The 18,292-nt window shown below is 36.5% G+C and overlaps 1 protein-coding gene across 7 annotated transcripts in view; it reads left to right on the top strand.

The window, feature by feature from the left end:
* The window catches only part of SLC36A4 (solute carrier family 36 member 4), a 90,993-nt gene that overhangs the window by 36,819 nt on the left and 35,882 nt on the right, over nucleotides 1-18,292 (top strand). For 5 of the 7 annotated variants that reach the window (XM_037841088.1, XM_037841090.1, XM_037841086.1 and 2 more), the window contains exons 2-6: nucleotides 9,726-9,849; nucleotides 11,001-11,091; nucleotides 13,052-13,140; nucleotides 14,173-14,268; nucleotides 16,145-16,229. In XM_037841088.1, the coding sequence (XP_037697016.1) occupies nucleotides 9,728-9,849; nucleotides 11,001-11,091; nucleotides 13,052-13,140; nucleotides 14,173-14,268; nucleotides 16,145-16,229 (483 nt within the window). In that variant the 5' untranslated portion in view covers nucleotides 9,726-9,727. Of the gene's footprint in view, nucleotides 1-9,725; nucleotides 9,850-11,000; nucleotides 11,092-13,051; nucleotides 13,141-14,172; nucleotides 14,269-16,144; nucleotides 16,230-18,292 lie in introns of those variants that run through there. The other 2 variants (XM_037841092.1, XM_037841093.1) reach the window with 2 other exon arrangements.

Here is an 18,292-nt window from a genome sequence, read left to right as displayed (position 1 = left end):
TACAAATCAAAAATACAGTAGTATTGGTACTTATATTTATCATGTGATCTTTGCTGGAAATCTTTATTTCTTCATGTGGTTTCAGTCAGTTGTTTAGTGTCCCTTCCCTTCAGCATGCACAATTCCCTTTAGCATTTCTTACAGGACTGATCTACTGGTGATGAAGTCCCTCAGCTTTTGATTATCCAGGAATGTTTTCATGTCCCCCTCATTTTTAACCTGCAGGTGTTTGTGAATTTTCTAAGTCTCTGATGGTTATTGACTTCTATTTGTATTCCATTATGGTCAGAGAATGTGCTTTGAATAATTTCAATTTTTTTAAATTTATTGAGGCTTGTTTTATGTCCCAGCCTATGGTCTATTCTGGAGGAAGTTCTGTGATCACTAGAGAAAAATGTGTATCCTGGTGATATGGGATGTAATGTTCTATATATGTCTGTTAAATTTCTCTCTCTCTCTCCTTTCCTTGTTTCTCTGTCAGTAGGGCTCTCTTTAGTATCTGAAGTAGGGTAGGTGTTTTATTAGCAAAATCTCTCAGCATTTGTGAAAAATTTAAGCTCTACCTCGAATTTGAAGGAGAGTTGCTGGATAAAGTATTCTTGGTTGGAAATTTTTCTCTCTCAGAATTTGAAATATGTCATGCCACTGCCTTCTTGCCTCCCTGGTGGCCGCTGAGTAATCACTACTTAGTCTTATGTTGTTTCCTTTGTATGTGGTGAATTGCTTTTCTCCTGCTGCTTTCAGAACTTGCTCCTTCTCTTCAATATTTGACAGTCTGATCAGAATCTGTCTTGGAGTGGGTTTATTTGGTTTTATTCTATTTGGAGTTCACTGGGCATTTATGCTTTGTGTATTTATATTGTGTAGAAGGTTTGGGAAGTTTTCTCCAACAATTTCTTTGAATCCTCTTTCTAGACCTTTACCCTTCTTTTCTCCTTCTGGGATACCAATGAGTCTTATATTTGGACATTTTATTTTATCTATCACATCCCTGAGATCCACTTCAATTTTTTCAGTTTTTTTCTCCATTCTCTCTTTTGTTCTTTCATTTTCTGTTCTGTGGTTCTCGAGGTCGCTGAGTCATTGTTCAGCTTCCTCTAGTCTTGTACTATGAGTATCCAGAATCTTTTTAATTTGGTCAGCAGTTTCTTTTATTTCCATGAGATCTTCTATTTTTTTATTTACTCTTACAGTTTCTTCTTTACGCTCTTCTAGGGTCTTCTTCATGTCCTTTGTATCCTGTGCCATGCTCTTCTTCATGTCCTTTATGTCCCATGCTCTCATTGTTTGTCTTTAGTTCTTTGATTAATTGCTCCAAGTACTGTGTCTCCTCTGATCTTTTGATTTGGGTGTTTGGGTTTTGGTTAACCGTATTGTCTGGTTTTATCATATGCTTTGAAATTTTCTGTTGTTTTTGGGCTCTTGGCATTTGCTTTACTTGGTAGCGTTCTTTTAGAATATGAAGGATTATTCAGACACCACTCTCTTAATTTGTCAGATCTACAGCTTGGTGGCGTACACTTTCTCTAACCAGCAGATGGTGTCCGCGAGTCACCTATTCCCCTCAAGTCAGTTCTCCCCAACTTTGTCTTTGTGGTGTGTGGGGATCTGATTCTTGGGGGGTTCAGTTGGTGCACCAAGTTTGGGTGTGTTGTTGGTGCTGCCCACCCTGAATGTGGGGCGTGTGCCTGTGCGGTTAGGGAGGCAGGGCAGCTTTAATAATCAAACCTCCCCAGTGTTCCTAGAGATTTAAGGCTGTTGCAGGAGTCTAAACCTTCATTTCAGTCTCGCCACAGATTGTCTCTGCTGCTGACCCTCAAGTCCTTGGTATTGGCTTAGGGACCCTGGGATTTCCTAGTGGGTTCCTCTTCCCAGCTGTGCCCTTCTAGGGCCTCTGCTGAGGGAAGGTTGTGCTACATCACAAGTGCGCGCCGTCCTTCAAGGGAAGCCCTGGGCCGCCGGGCCATGCAGGGGCGTTCCCAGCCTGCTGTAAAGATGGCTGAATGGGGTGTGTTAATTTCCCCCTTTTCCACAGCTCCGCCTTCCCAGCTCTGGGACAATTAGCTGTGGGTGCGCAGAAGGCTATTGCCCATGCCTGATATTGTGGCGTGTGCGCGGTATTGCTGGAAACACTTCCCATCACACTGGGTCCCTTGGCGCGGGTCTGGGCTGTGGCTCCAGCACCGGGCAGGAGCGTTCTCAGCCCGCTGGGAAGATGGCTACAAGGGGCATGACTTTTTTCCCCTTTTGGCTCACCTCTGCCCTCCTCGCTCCGAGACAACTAGCAGTGGCGTTCGCACAGCCCTTTCCTGCCGCGCTTCACTGTGTGTTTGTCGCTGCTGTATCTGCAGCTGCTTTGGGGTTTTTTTAAAAAAGAACTAGTCCGCCTCCAAACGCCAACCCATGGTTTCCCCACACTGCAGCGTGGCTGCTGGACATTCAGCAGCTTACTCATTTCGGAACGCAGACTCCCGGTTTCACCAAGTGCATGGTCCGTGTGGATTTAGGAGAGCTTGTTGAGCTGGTGCATTGCTGGAACTTGTGTTCTGGGTCACTTTCTGGCCTCTATCTAGTATTTTTCACGGAGTTGTTTTTTGCCTTGTATTTCGTAGTCGCCATCTTAGGTTTAGGTTCTCCCTCCCCTAGATATTTGTAGTTAGGTGTCTTTTTTTTTTTTTTTTCATTTTTTTTTCATTTTTATTGAGATTGTTCAGATACCATACAATTATCCAAAGATCCAAAGTGTACAATCACTTGCCCCTGGGTACCCTCATACAGCTGTGCATCCATCACACTTAATTTTTGTTCAATTTTAGAAACTTTTCATTACTCCAGACAAGAAATAAAGTGAAAGATGAAAAAAGAAAAAAAGAAAAGGAAACTCTAATCCTCCCCTATCCCTAAGCAACCCCCCTCAATTGTTGACTCGTAGTATTGATATAGTACATTTGTTACTGTTTATGAAAAAAGGTTGAAATACTACTAACTGTAGTATATAGTTTGTAATAGGTATATAGTTCTTCCCTATATGCCCCTCTATTATTAACTTCTAATTGTATTGTCATACATTTGTTCTGGTTCATGGAAGTGATTTCTAGTATTTGTACAGTTGATCATGGACATTGCCCACCATAGGATTCAGTTTTATACATTCCCATCTTTTGACCTCCAACTTTCCTTCTGGTGACATACATGACTCTGAGCTTCCCCTTTCCACCTCATTCACACACCATTCAGCACTGTTAGTTATTCTCACATCTTGCTACCAACACCCCTGTTCATTTCCAAACATTTAAGTTCATCCTAATTGAACATTCTGCTCATACTAAGCAACCACTCCCCATTCTTAAGCCTCGTCCTATATCTTGGTACCTTATATTTCATGTCTATGAGTTTACATATTATAATTAGTTCCTATCAGTGAGACCCTGCAATAATTGTCCTTATGTGTCTGGCTTATTTCATTCAGTATATTGCCCTCGAGGTTTTGTCATCAACCCATTTTTTTTTAATATGGTTTTGTTCACTCACCATACATTCCATCCCAAGTAAATAATCGATGGTTCTCTGCATGGTCATACATTTATGTGTTCACCACCTTCACCACTATCTATATAAGAGCATCTGCTTTTCTTCCACAAGGCAGGAGGGAGAGTCAAAGAAGGTAGAGAGGCAAAAGAAAGAGGAAAAAAAACGACAGCTAGGAAGCAGCAAAAGGAAAAATAACCTTAAATAAAAGTAGAATAAAGAATCAGACAATACCACCAATGTCAAGTGTCTAACATGGCCTCCCCTATCCCCCCCTCTTATCTGCATTCACCTTGGTATATCACCTTTGTTACATTAAAGGCAGCATAATACAATGATTCTATTAGTTACAGTCTCTAGTTTATGCTGATTGCATCCCTCCCCCAATGCCTCCCCATTTTTAACACCTTGCAAGGTTGACATTTGCTTGTTCTCCCTCGTAAAAGACCTTATTTGTACATTTTATCACAATTGTTGAATACTCTAGATTTCACCAAGTTACACAGTCCCAGTCGTTATCTTTCCTCTTTTCTTGTGGTGTCTCACATGCTCCCCACCTTCCTCTCTCAACCGTATTCATATTTACCTTTGTTCAGTGTACTTACGTTGTTGTGCTACCATCTCCCAAAGTTGTGTTCCAAACCACGCACTCCTGTTTTCTATCACCCTGTAGTGCTCCCTTTAGTATTTCCTGTAGGGCAGGTGTCTTGTTCACAAAGTCTCTCATTGTCTGTTTGTCAGAAAATATTTTGAGCTCTCCCTCATATTTGAAGGACAGCTTTGCTGGATACAGGATTCTTGGTTGGCGGTTTTTCTCTTTCAGTATCTTAAATATATCACACCACTTCCTTCTTGCCTCCATGGTTTCTGCTGAGAGATCTGCACATAGTCTTATTAAGCTTCCTTTGTATGTAATGGATCGCTTTTCTCTTGCTGCTTTCAGGATTCTCTCTGTCTTTGACATTTGATAATCTGGTTATTAAGTGTCTTGGCGTAGGCCTATTCATATCTCTTCTGTTTGGAGTACGCTGCGCTTCTTGGATCTGTAATTTTATGTCTTTCATAAGATATGGGAAATTTTCATTAATTATTTCCTCTATTATTGCTTCTGCCCCCTTTCCCTTCTCTTCTCCTTCTGGGACACCAGTGATACGTACATTATTGTACTTTGTTTCATCCTTGAGTTCCTGGAGATGTTGCTCATATTTTTTCATTCTTTTCTCCATCTGCTCCTTTGCGTGTAGGCTTTCAGGTGTTTTGTTCTCCAGTTCCTGAGTGTTTTCTTCTGCCTCTTGAGATCTGCTGTTGCATGTTTCCATTGTGTCTTTGTTAGGTGTCTTTTTAGCTTACCTCTTAGACGCAGGGACTATTTTGTGTCATTTAAGCTAAAATCTGATTGCATTCAGTTCTAAAACTGGATACTTTCACCTACTCTTAGTTTCTTTTGTTTAACAAATATGTATTTCTTACTATACTCAATAATTTAAAACTGGGGGGATGTCTTTAGAGATTTTTTTTTAAGTGCAGGTTTTTTTTTTTAATTTAATCATGTAGAACTTTAATGTTTCTGTCTCATTGCATAGTTCTGCTTTATTAGTAGAATCAAAATATTATATAAATATGTACTTCTTAAATTCCTAATGCACTTAAGAAATATTTTTCTCTCAAATAGTTTCATCTAAAAAAATTCACTCTTAATCTCATTGGGAGAAGATTAATTAGAGATGCTACTTGGAATAATCAAGTTTTTAAAAAAGATTTTAAATGTGAGGGATGAGACACAGGGATTCAAATCAAAGGAATATACATGAAAAGCTGGTTTTCAAAGTCTTATTTTAGTGTTCCCTTGACCACATAAGATTAAAAAATCATGAATTTAAGAACTAAGGAAAACTGTAACCTTAGGGGATTATAGTGTTCAATAAAATTAAGACAATTGATAAACAACCTAAATTCATTAAGAGTGATTTAGCTCAACTAATTTTTACTTGGGAATTTGAGTGCACACTGTAATTCTATCATAAAAACTTGATTCTGTGAAATTATAGAACCCATATTTATAGATCATTTTAACAATTTCAGATTTTTAGTGTTCCTGAAAAAGATATTTGTGCCGATTTGGATGTGTTGTGTCCCCCAGAAAAAGCCATGTTCTTTTATGCAATCTGTTCCCCAGAAAAAGCCATGTTATTTTATGCAGAGATATTAGTGGGGATTAAGTTGGAACATTTGGGTTAGGTTGTTTGCATGGAAATGTGCCCCACCCAACTGTGGGTGATGATTCCGATTGGATAATTTCCATGGAGGTGTTGGTCCATCCATTGGGTGGGTCTGAATTAAATTACTGATGCACTATGTAAGATCAGACAGAAGGAGCAAGCTTGCTACAGCCAAGAGGGACACTTTGAAGAACGCACTGGAACTGAGAGAGGAGCTTCAGCTCTGTCTCTCAGTAATCCAATGGACATGTGTCCTTGTGGGTTCGAACCCCACTCCTGGTACCAAAATCTGTTCTAGTTTGCTAATGCTGCCAGAATGCAGAACACCAGAAATGGATTGGCTTTTATAAAAGGGGTTTTATTTGGTTACACAGCTACAGTCTTAAGGCCATAAAGTGTCCAAAGGAATGCATCAACAATCGGGCACCTTCACTGGAGGATGGCCAATGGTGTCCAGAAAACCTCTGTTAGCTGAGAAGGCATGTGGCTGGCATCTGCTCCAGAGTTCTGGTTGCAAAATGGCTTTCTCCTAGGATGTTCCTCTCTAGGCTTCAGCTTTTCTCCAAAATGTCACTCTCAGTTGCTCTTGGGGCGCTTGTCCTCTCTTTGCTTCTCTGGAGCAAAAGTTGGCTTTCAAAGGCCGTCTCCAAAATGTCTCTGTAAGCTAAAGCTCCTCTCTCAGTTCCAGTGCGTTCTTCAAAGCATCCCTCTTGGCTGTAGCATGCTTGCTCCTTCTGTCTGATCTTACATAGTGCACCAGTAATTTAATTCAGACCCACCCAATGGGCCGGCCAACACCTCCATGGAAATTATCCAATCAGAGTCATCACCCACAGTTAGCTGGGGCACATTTCCATGCAAACAACCTAATCCAAATGTTCCAACTTAATCCCCACTAATATGTCTGCCCATAAGATTGTATCAAAGAATATGGCTTTTTCTGGGGGGCATAATACATTCAAACCAGCACAATATTAAAAATAATTTCTCCTATGAGACCTTTAAAAGTCAATTTATCATTTAGAATTCAGTCTAAGTTATGAGAAAACGTACCTTTTTTCTGATGTTTCCATTGCTGGTATGATCTCTTGCGTGGTGTGTTTCGAATAATAGATTGTTCAGTTTTTGAAATGTTGGTAGTGATTGCTATCTTTATTGAGAGCAGATAGTGTACTTAGTACTGCACAGTATGTACAGTATAGCCCTGGGCAGAAATTACTGATAACACACATACATACAAAAGGCATGTTCAAGTCCCAACCCCAAGTCATGTGGGTGTGCATCCATTTGTAAATAAGACCTTTGAAAATGTTAGTTAGGGTGTGCCCAACTGGAATGAGGGTAGGCCTTAATCCAGTGTGGCTCAAGTCCTTATAAGCAAAGGAAATTGGACATGAAAGAGAAGCCACAGGGTGCAGCCAGAACCCAGAAGTCAGTGGAACTTGAAAGGTACATGGTTCTGTGATGTAAAGGACAAGGAACCTCAAAGATTGCCAGCCAGTCAGCCAGCCAGCCATGCCACCTTGGAAGAAAGTAAGCCTTTTAGCCTCTGAAACCACAAACCAACAAATTTCTGTTGTTAAGTCAACCCATTGTATGGTATTTGTTTTAGTAGTTGGGAAACTAAAATGCTGTCTAAAAAAAAAACAAAAAAACAAATAAGCTCAAGAGTGGGCAAAGGTAATGGAATACATTTAGGAATGAAAATATTAACGTGTTTCTGTTTGAAACTGAAACCGATGCAACTAATGATGTTTTTTCATGAGTTTTAAAATAGAGAGTATAACACAAAAGGATAATGCGACTGTTCAGTGAAAGCCCATAACTAAAAATGTAAATAGATCTCTACAATAAATGTGAGAAAGTACATATCCCCATAGTCCTAATACTGGGCAAACACATAATTTTCACTGTGCATGGGTCTGGAATGTGCCACTTTTGATAATGGAGAAAAAGATACAAGGAAATGCTACTAACGAATCTTTAGAGACTGTTCTAATGACTAAAGGGCTAGAAAAAAGAATTAAGTTAAGGAATTTGAATTATAGAAAATCTTCATTAGTTTGGACTCCAGGAATTTAGAATTAATGATAGTTAAGATCTCAAATTTTACTTAACTTTTACCTTACATGTAGTAATTTTATTATTTGAAGAAGAATATTTAAATGACTTAACAGGCTATTTTCAAGCATCTTCCAATATCTTAAACATCATCTTACCTTAATTAAAAACTGATGTACTGAGTTCCAATCAGTACTGGAGTTATGTAGCTATCTAAATCTTAATCTCTCCTCATATCCTCCCCAAATATAGTGTAAATTCATTAAGGAGTGCAAATAAAACCACTCATGAAATTACTTTTTTGGCATTACTAGGAGACTGAGAATACCACAAAGTTTAAATTGTCTTTAAGTAGAGAAATAAACATCAAGTCATCAAATTCCAAACACAGTTCCTGTTGCTTCCGCAGCTGTGAAGAGTGGGGTAGGGGGTGCTTTAGAATCTCTGTGGGATAGAGGAGAGGGGAGCAGATGATTGGATGAAGCACAGTGAAAATCACCTTCAGAAACAGATAGTCCAACTAAAAGTGTTGAAAATCTTAACGTAGGTTAGGTCTGAGACTCAGTAATTCACAGCACTGAGTTCAGTGAAGGGTCTTGAAAGTGAACAGGATTGGAGAGGGCATCCTTTGCAGAACGTTGCTTTGGAGGAGAAACAGATAAAAGAGCAAGGGAGATGCCCTGCAGAGTTATGGCAGTGAAGGGAAAGAAGGAAGTAAGAGGAGGAACATGGAGGATCCTGCAGGAACAAAAGAGAACCTCAAGACATGCCAGTTACTTTCTCTTATCCTCAATAACTGTGATATCATCCATTAAATAAACCAAGAGAACACTCTTGAACTAGGATCCCTGTTTATAAAATGCCTAGAAATAGACAAAATCAGACCAATTCTATGCAAATCGCCTGTAAGAAGAAAACAGGAAATTAGAGTCAAAACAACTTAGTGGCTGAAAGTCCCTCCCTCAAAAAACCAATCATGAAGTAGGGGAAAACTGCAGGATTAAATTTTAAAAAGTACTTGGAGATTTTTAAAAGATATGTAGACTTAGGAAATTTAGAAATCAAGGAGAGAAATGGATAAAAAAGAGAAGGAATGCAAAAAGAATTGATTGTGTCAATCATATCAGAAACAAAACAAAATTATAAGGTGTCCAAGGAAGAATATATTAAAATGAAAATGTGATCAGTGTTTGAGGAAAGACAAGAAGAATAAAAATGAGGTGAAGGAAAACATTGAAAGGATCAAGAAGATAAAGTGGTTGAAATGGAAGACAGGCAAAGAAGTTCTGACATACACAGGAGCCCCTAAAGAAGAAAAACAAAACATTTGAACCACACAGATATTTAAAGCTATAATCTGAGAAAACTTCCCAGAAATAAGAGAGAACCTAAATTTACATTTCTAAAGGTTCCATGGTACCCCTGGGAAAAGGGGCTCAGAGTGGTCAAATTTGAGACACAGCATAGTAAAACTATTAGACATAGTAAAACTATTAGACATGAAAGGCAAAGAATAAATCCTCAGATCCTTCAGCAAAAGGAACAAATTACTTAATGGCTAAGAAAATTAGTCTGGCATCACACTTCTCATGAGCAACTACAAAGCAAGGCAAGGGTGGAGCAGCATTTTCAAGGAACTTAAGGATGGAAACTGTGAGCCAAGGATTTTATATGTAGCTGAGCTATCCTTCAAATGTCAAGGCCATAAAAACATGCAAAGACTCTGAGGGTACCATGGCCATGAGCCCTTCCTGAGGAATTTCCTAGGTCAGTGGTTCTCCAGTGAGGTCCCCAGACTAGTAGCATCAGTATCACATGAGTACGTGTTAGAAATTTATATTCTCTGAATTCATTTGTACCAGAGTTATCCCAGTTATTTTAGACTATAGTAAAGCACTTGGTTTTTCTTTTTTAAAGATATGGATGTAATGAGGCCCTTGATATATGAGCAGAATTTTGATGGTACTTCAGATGAAGAACATGAACAAGAGCTCCTGCCTGTTCAGAAGCATTACCAACTTGGTAGTCAAGAGGGCATTTCGTAAGTGTTATAGTTTGCAAGTCTCCTTTTCTTTTGATTTCACATTTTTAAAACCATCTTCTATAGGCAGGCAGTTTGCTCGATACTACAGTAGACCCAAAGGTAAATAAGACCTAGTTTCTACCACTAAGAAGTTTATATCCCATTTGGGAAGAAAGAACAAATACATGAAATGTCTACATTATAGAGCAGCATAGAAATTACTACAATGATGGTATAACCTAAATGCTATGACTTTTAAAAGAAGGAAGATTTTATTAGCAGAATAGGAATGTTAAGAGAAGTGGCTTCTGAAATAGAATTTAGATAGTGGGAGGTGGTAAACACCATTTGATGCTTAGTGAAAGGTGTGAAGTAGAAAAGCAGTAGAACTTTTTTTAAACTCTTTATTAACCCTTCTTTAAATTTTTGTCATCAGAAATAGATTTGAGTAAGTTTTCATTCTAATAGTAAGTTAGTGTTAAGCAAAGTAGCACTGAGTGTAATTGATCCAAAAATAGTATAAATTGCAAAAAATTTTAGGCAAATATTTTTGTTTTGTTAATTTAAATTTTGTTTTATTTTACCTGGTTTACATTATTTCTTCTTGGTCAAGAGACTTCCTTCAAATGGCTCCTGAAAACTTTTCATAAGTCAAATCCCTTAGGGAGTTCATGGTGTCCATAAGTATTTTTCTTACTTGATGATACCTAAGAGTTTTAAAAATTGCATGTTTTTTCCTTAGGTTGAGAATCATAGATTGAATATGTTTAGTAAATTGATTAGGTAGACAATGGCAATAAATTACTCTGTCTTACTAGCCTAACCATATATAATCTTCAGCATTGTGCTGAAACAATGCTGTTATACACATAATCCTAGCAGCAAAGTAAATTATGAGAAAATTAGTTTATCTTTATTTATTTTATTATATTTAAAATAACAACTTAAATATTTCATTTTATCTCCGCAATAAACTTCTGTATTCCACTATCAAGTGGCAAATATAGGACTTGAAACAACTATAACTTCTGCTCCAGTGGTTGAATCAAAATGTTACTGTGTTGTTTGCCTAGATGAATTTCCACTTCCCTTCTAATGCTAAGCCATGATCATGTGATTTTAATAGTTTTTGTTCTAAAAAGTTTAAATCTTATAACTTTTCTTTTCAGATTTGTACAAACTCTTATGCATCTCCTTAAAGGAAATATTGGAACTGGACTTTTAGGACTTCCATTGGCAATTAAAAATGCAGGAATAGTGGTAAGACTTATTTTTGCAGTCTCTAGTTAAGATGTGATAATCAGTCTGATTTACAGCCAAAATTATCACAAGCTAAAATCTGGACTAACTTTAGATATTTGGTCAAATATAACTTGGCCAGATAACAATTAAATGACCATTTAGCTATTGTATTGAGAAAATTATGTGCGCTTAAACAGTGTTCTAGTTTGCTAATGCTGCTGGAATGCAAAACAGCAGAGATGGATGGGCTTTTATAAAAGGGGGTTTATTTGATTACACAGTTACAGTCTTAAGGCCATAAAGTGTCCAAGGTAGCACATCAGTAATTGGGTACCTTCACTGGAGGATAGCCAGTGGTGTCCGGAAAACCTCTTTTAGCCGGAAAGGCATGTGGCTGGCGTCTGCTCCAAGTTCTGGTTTCAAAATGGCTTTCTCCCAGGACATTCCTCTCTAGGCTGCAGCTCCTCTTCAAACTGTCACTCTCAGTTGCTCTTGGGGCGTTTGTCCTCTCTTAGCTTCTCCAGAGCAAGAGTCTGCTTTCAATGGCCGTCTTCAAACTGTCTCTCATCTGCAGCTCCTGTGCTTTCTTCAAAGTGTCCCTCTTGGCTATAGCAGCCTGTTCCTTCTGTCTGATCTTATATAGTGCCCCAATAATTTAATTCAGATCCACCCTGAGTGGGTGGGCCAACACCTCCATGGAAATTATCCAATCAGAGTCATCACCCACAGTTGGGTGGGGCACATCTCCATGGAAACACTCAAAGAATTACAATCTAATTAATACTGATAGGTCTGCCTACACAAGATTACACGAAAGATAATGGCATTTGGGGGTACATAATACATTCAGACTGGCACAAACAGTGTCTAACAAAAAATGAGAATTGTTTCCTTCATTTCTACTTAATTTAATACTTATTTATAGTGTTTGCTGAAAAAAAGTTTTGACAATGTTTGATTTTTCCAAGTATGGTTATAGTTTGCTAATCTTTTAGATTTTCAGGACTTAAGCAATGTGTTTATATCAACAAATACATTTAAAGAGTATGATATAAGTATTGTGAATCATTATAGTTTTTTAGACTCAGAATAAAATATGAATAATAGCTAGAAAAGGGGTAATGATAATCTTTTAGAGATAAATATTTAAAGCCTTGTTAGAGCCAATTATTGTAATTACAGAGGTCCTTAATATGTGAGAAGGGAGAATTCACTTATGAAATAATAAAATTATATTTGACTTTTTCTTAATTTCTTAAAACAGTTTTAACTATCAGTTTTCTCTGCGTTTGTTTTGTCCACTCATTTAGAAGAACTTAAAACTTTATAATTTTAAAACTAAACTTTGGCAATATTTTGGACTGTCTTGATAATCCATTCATCACTTTAATTTTAGGAAATAAACACTTGAAATTTTTACATGCTATTTTTTTTTTCAAGTAATTCTTTTCTAGTGTAAAGTATTAGTTTGTATTGAAACATAATGAGACCAGCAACCATGGTTGCCTTGGTTCCCTCTTATATTTACCTCCAAGCCCAGTTCTTTGTAAATAGTGAGTTCTCAACAAATAGCTTATAGAAGTAGTTTGCCCACAACTCTGTTTGATATAGTGCTTTTTAGTAATTTAGTTAGAATAATGGTTTATAGTTGCATATATAATCATATGGTGGGACACCAATAGTCATAGACTTGCCATCTATGTTAAAGATAATGTTGTATTCCATTCAACTTTGTTGCATATCTATACTATATTCTGTGGGTTTGTTCAGCCAAGTTGATTAGATGGTTGTCTTAAATATAACTTGAAATTCTTTCTATATTTGAGTTTATTCTCCCTTATGCAAATAACTCTTTAAACATTTTGTCCAAGAAATATTAAATCACTGTAAATGAGTAGTCTCTTGTCTCATTGCTTAAACAAGAACTCAATTTTTTGAAACTTAAATATTCAGACTTTATAAATTTTCTTTCCCGCAGCTTGGACCAATCAGCCTTGTGTTTATAGGAATTATTTCTGTTCACTGTATGCACATATTGGTACGTTGCAGTCACTTTCTATGTCAGAGGTAAATGCAGATTCTCTAAGTCTATTTTATTTATTTTAAAGCATCAGATAGTTTTATATTACTGTGCTTTGCCCTTAGAAGCTGTTTTTCCTATAATCTGTTACAGAGATTAGTCTACGATGTTGAAAAGGACAGTATTTTATATGATTTAAATCTGATAATCTTTCTTTAAAATACATACTAATTAGATAGGACAGTTTTATTTATTGTAAACGAGAAAAATCAGGGATGATAATATGGGGGAAATGGAAGCAGCAATACTACTTTTAGCTATAGAATAATGGTCTTCAATTTGTCAGTAATTCAGTTTTGGAATACCCTATGCGTAGTGCCTTTGGTGCTCTTTGATGTGTGGGTTGGTAGGTAGTCATTATTTTTATTTCTTTATTGTTGTATCATGCCTCTACTGAACAATGAACCACCTTTTGGCGGGGGGAGTGGGTAGAGAGGGGTAACTATTGCCTGTTCTGGTAGACCAATATTCTAGTCTTGACTCTTTTTAAAAATGTTCTTAAAACTTTGGGTAAGTCATTTATGATCTTTAAATAATAATATGCACTTGGGAAAAAAAAGTGGAGAGGGATTGGGAAAATAATTCCTACCTCACTGGGCTATTTTGAGAATTAAGTGAGGAAGTTTTTGTGAATGGATGTTGTAAAGCCCTATCCAGAGATATTAAATAATGCTGTTCTAAGAAATGAATAATTTGGATGTGAACAATGTAGTTCATGTTTTTAGGTAAAGTGAAACATTTAAATCAGTGAAGCAGAAATATTAGGCTATGTGAATTCTAAAATATGTAAACTTTAATAGTAGGTAAAAACTAATATATTTGTGAGAGGAACAGATATAAAATTTTCACATTTCATGAAAATGCCTTAGAGAATTTATGCAGATCTTGAAATTTTGAAATCTACTCTGTCAGTGCATCACCTTGTATTCATTAATTCCCATTTATTTGATGTCTTTTTCAAGGAATGGTTTAATGGACACACTTAAAATTTTTCTGATATGTATGTCATTAAATTGCAGGTTTAAAAAATCAACATTAGGTTATAGTGACACTGTGAGTTTTGCTATGGAAGTAAGTCCTTGGAGTTGTCTTCAGAAGCAAGCAGCATGGGGACGGTACGTACTTGCTCTGTTAATATTTGGTTGTTGATATTATATTAAATTTCAAGTATTTAGTCTGACAAGATATGTAAATAGAAGTATAATAGAGTTGGGGGAATAAACATAAGAAACCTTTAGAGTTAGCCCTAGGTTCAAATCTCAACCCTACCATTTGCCAGTTTTATGACGTTGGTCAAGTTATTTATCATTTTACTTAGATTTTCTCATTAAGAAATGATGTATTCACTTCACAGGATATTATTATGGCATATTAAGTAAAATGATATTTAAAAGGGACCTGGCCAACCTATGACATAGTTAGTGTTCAATAATTTTTTTTAAATAAGGAAAAACAAGAAAAATCCTGCAATCTCATTATTTCATATAAAGCTGTGGTGTTTAGCTACATGCTCATAAAACATCTGAGATATAGCTGTATGTTAGCATAACCTTATTTTATTATCTTATTGTTTAAATATAACTGTCATTGGTAAACATGAAGGTATGTATTATTAGAGGACATGAAAGTGGACATGAAAATGTAATTGTCAATGATGGCTAGCTAATGAAAGTCAGATGAAGCATAGGCAGTCAACAAAGTGCTAACTGTGGTGCAAATAATATGTGCTCTGTGGGAATTAAAAGAAAAGGAAAGGGCAATGTGAGTAGAGTAGTTCATGGTTAAATATGGCCTTTCTGGGTAGTTTCAGAGAGTTTCATTTGTTTATGAGCTGCTCAGAGTTCCTGATATGCTGACCATTAGAAGAAAGGAAACAGAACCCAGTGCCCTAGGAACTTGCCCCCAGAACCTAGAATTCCATTTTTCCCCTACCCCTGCCTTGAGATAGCTTTGTCTGTTTTCTTCTATTGAGAAGAATGTCTTTCAGACAAAAATGGCTAAAATGATTGTTGGTGGGGTACTAAAATCAAGGGCAGAAGAAGAGATAGTAAGAGAACACTTAAATGTCATTCATCAGAGAGAAGAGATTTGAATTCATTTCAGGGTATCAAGATAACTTACAAATGAGATCCCTGAAGAGTTATGGAGAAGAGTCAAGTTATGGCAAGAATGAAGATAGGCAAAGGCCTTTCCAATTTCATATAGGAGGAGAATCTGTAGAAGGAGAATTTATAGGTTTTGTAGATGAGTTGTTTGACAGCTTGACATTTATGAGAAGACAGGAGATTAGAATGAATTCGTTAAGTGCATGATATGGTGGACTCATCATTCCAGGAGCAAAACGGAAATATGGGCTCTATGCAAATAACATGTAGGCAAATTTGTAACTTGAACCACCATAACAAAATCATGCTAATTTGATGTTTCTGGTGATCTCTTCCCCCCTCTCCTACAGTTTTTTTATGTAACTGGAATTTTCTAGAGTATCATATTCAAAAATTAAGGTAGAGAAACCTCGGGAGATCTCTGGTGGTATACTTTAGGACCATTCAATATTTTGTTAGTGATCTGGATAGTATAGAGTATGCTCACCATACATGCAGATAACATGAAGGTGGGAAATACAGTGAGTTGATGTGAAAAAGATCGTGAGTGTTGGAGAGATGGGCTTAGTCTAAAAGACAAAGTGTTTTTATTAAACCATTTTATAAGTAGATACCCATGTATGCCTCAAACTGCTGAATTTCAGAAACAGATGATAGAAAAATCCTGGCCTTTTAACTTGAAGGAGTGTCCTTCTCTATAGTAATTCGAGTGATATACTGATCATAAATGTATGATCTTTATAGAAAATAAATATTTTAAATGTTTCTTATTTTAAGGAAATAAAAAGAAAATATGATAAATTTTTAAATGCAATTTAAAAGTGAAATAAATTGTGTTTGCATTTCAGCAACGCTTGTTGACACTTATTTGTGGGTCTCTTTTCAGGAGTGTGGTTGACTTTTTTCTGGTCGTAACACAGCTGGGGTTCTGTAGTGTTTATATTGTCTTCTTAGCTGAAAATGTGAAGCAAGTGAGTATTTTTCTCCAGTTACTGAAGTCATTTTCTTCTTATGCCCTAGTTACAACGTTGTATTTCCTCTGTGGAAGCCATGGTTGGATATGAAAATGTATTCCTGTCATAAATGATGTTTCCTTGTAAATTTTCCTTTAGTCTTCCCTTTTACAAATTGTATTTCTGCTGCTATTGTTGATTTTATTGTTCTTGCCATAAGAGCAATAACTCTTGTTCTTTCAGATCAGAGCAAGAAAGAATTTACTGATTTCTAGCTACTTGAAATTTAGATCTCAAAAGCAGATACATAGAGGTTTTGGGTATTATACGTGGTTATTCATATTAATGTATCATAAAGAAATACAATGTCTTCAACCGGCAGCCTTTTCAGTGAAGTAAAAAAGTAGACAATTACTAAAATCCAATAATTATTGCCATTGCCTAAAAAGATACTTTGTCCAAAAATGTATAATTTTCTCTGATTCTCTCCATATTCTGGAGGTTTGCTTTAAGAGAAAATGATTTTCAGTGTTGGTAGAAACTTACAGCCTATTTGGACAAACATGCAAAGCATTAAAGTCAAAGCTCCCTCTATCAAAATAATGTCAAAACACGTTTCTTTGTAGCTGGCAGGTTGTCTTTATTATTCCTAAGTCATACCCTATTCTTCTTTGATCCTTATTTTCATCCAACAACATTTATTAATTATCCACACTTGCATGGTGCAATAGTAAGCATTATACATAGTAAAATAAAGAACTCATCTTGTAGGTATTTTAATGCAAAATTATGATGTGAATATGTTTTCTGAAGAAGCTATATGTATATATAATTATATATATTACTTTTCTAAGAATAAAGTAAGCCTCATTTTATCTTTGGACAAAATGCTGCCAAAATTTTTCTATAAACGGCCAGATAAGTAGTTTTACTCATGGAGGTCATATGTTCTCTGTTGCAACTAACTACTCAACCCAACCATAGACCACAATACCTAAATGAATAGGCACGGTTGTATCCCAATACAATTTTATTTTCAAAAATAGTTGGTAAGCTGGATTTGGTCTGTAGTTTGTCATTTGCCAAACTGTGATTTGGACTGTCCCTGAATGTGCAACTAGTTTAGATTTTTAATGTTGTAATAGCTCATCTAGTCAACCTTCTTTTATAAATAAGAGAGTGCTCTTAAAGGGTCACAGCTAGTTAGTAATCAGAGTTTGAATTTCCGGATCATTGTTCCTTTCAGTGTATAATGCCTCTTCCCTTAGTATCAGCATCTGGAAAAGTTCCATACCCAGCTTGAATGTCACTTACTCTGTGAAACCTTCTTTAACTGTCCCTCTACTCCCCTACCTTTCCTCATCCCTTGCCAGAACTTACTGATTCTTCTCCTGCTTCTGTGACACTTTTAAAAATAGCCTTGATACCACTGTATTAATTTACAAGTTGATTTTCACAACTAAACTGCAAGTTGTCGTCTCAAGGAAGAGACCACCATATCCATGTATTCCCCACTGTATATTTAGCATCTAAGAGTGCTTGGCATGTTATAGGTACTTGATGTGGTCACTGAACTGGGTGGGAAATAAACACACTAAACTGAGAGTGGTTATTTCTTTTTCGTCTCTTCAGTTCTTGGACCTATTACTTTATCTGGCTTATTGAGCAAATGCTCCATAGATTTTGTTGACTGAATGAGTTTAACCCTTCTGCTTAATATCCCCTCTCTCTGCCCCTCTCTTTGCTGTTCCCTTCCTTGTTCAAACACCCTTTTACCCATTGTCTCTCTCAGCTCTTCCCTGACAATGTGTACGTGATTGTTTCAGTCGGTTCCTCACTCCCTTAGCTATTTCTCCTTGTGTCTATAAAAGGAATAGTGTCGAGATTAGTATTGTGACTGCTAACAGTTCTAGCCAGAGTACTCTTAGATGCTGCTAGATCAGAAAGCCTTAATAAATGATGTCGTTTCTCTTTCTAGCCTGATTTTATTATTTCTTTTTCCAAATATCCTACTTACAACTTATTTCTCTTTTCTTTTTCTAGATATTTGTAAACAATTAAGTTCTTATTTAAGTTTTTTT

This window comes from Choloepus didactylus, chromosome 6 (assembly GCF_015220235.1).
Source record: "Choloepus didactylus isolate mChoDid1 chromosome 6, mChoDid1.pri, whole genome shotgun sequence".
Classification (NCBI taxonomy): Eukaryota; Metazoa; Chordata; class Mammalia; order Pilosa; family Megalonychidae; genus Choloepus; species Choloepus didactylus.
This window is presented reverse-complemented; position numbering and strand designations above follow the sequence as displayed.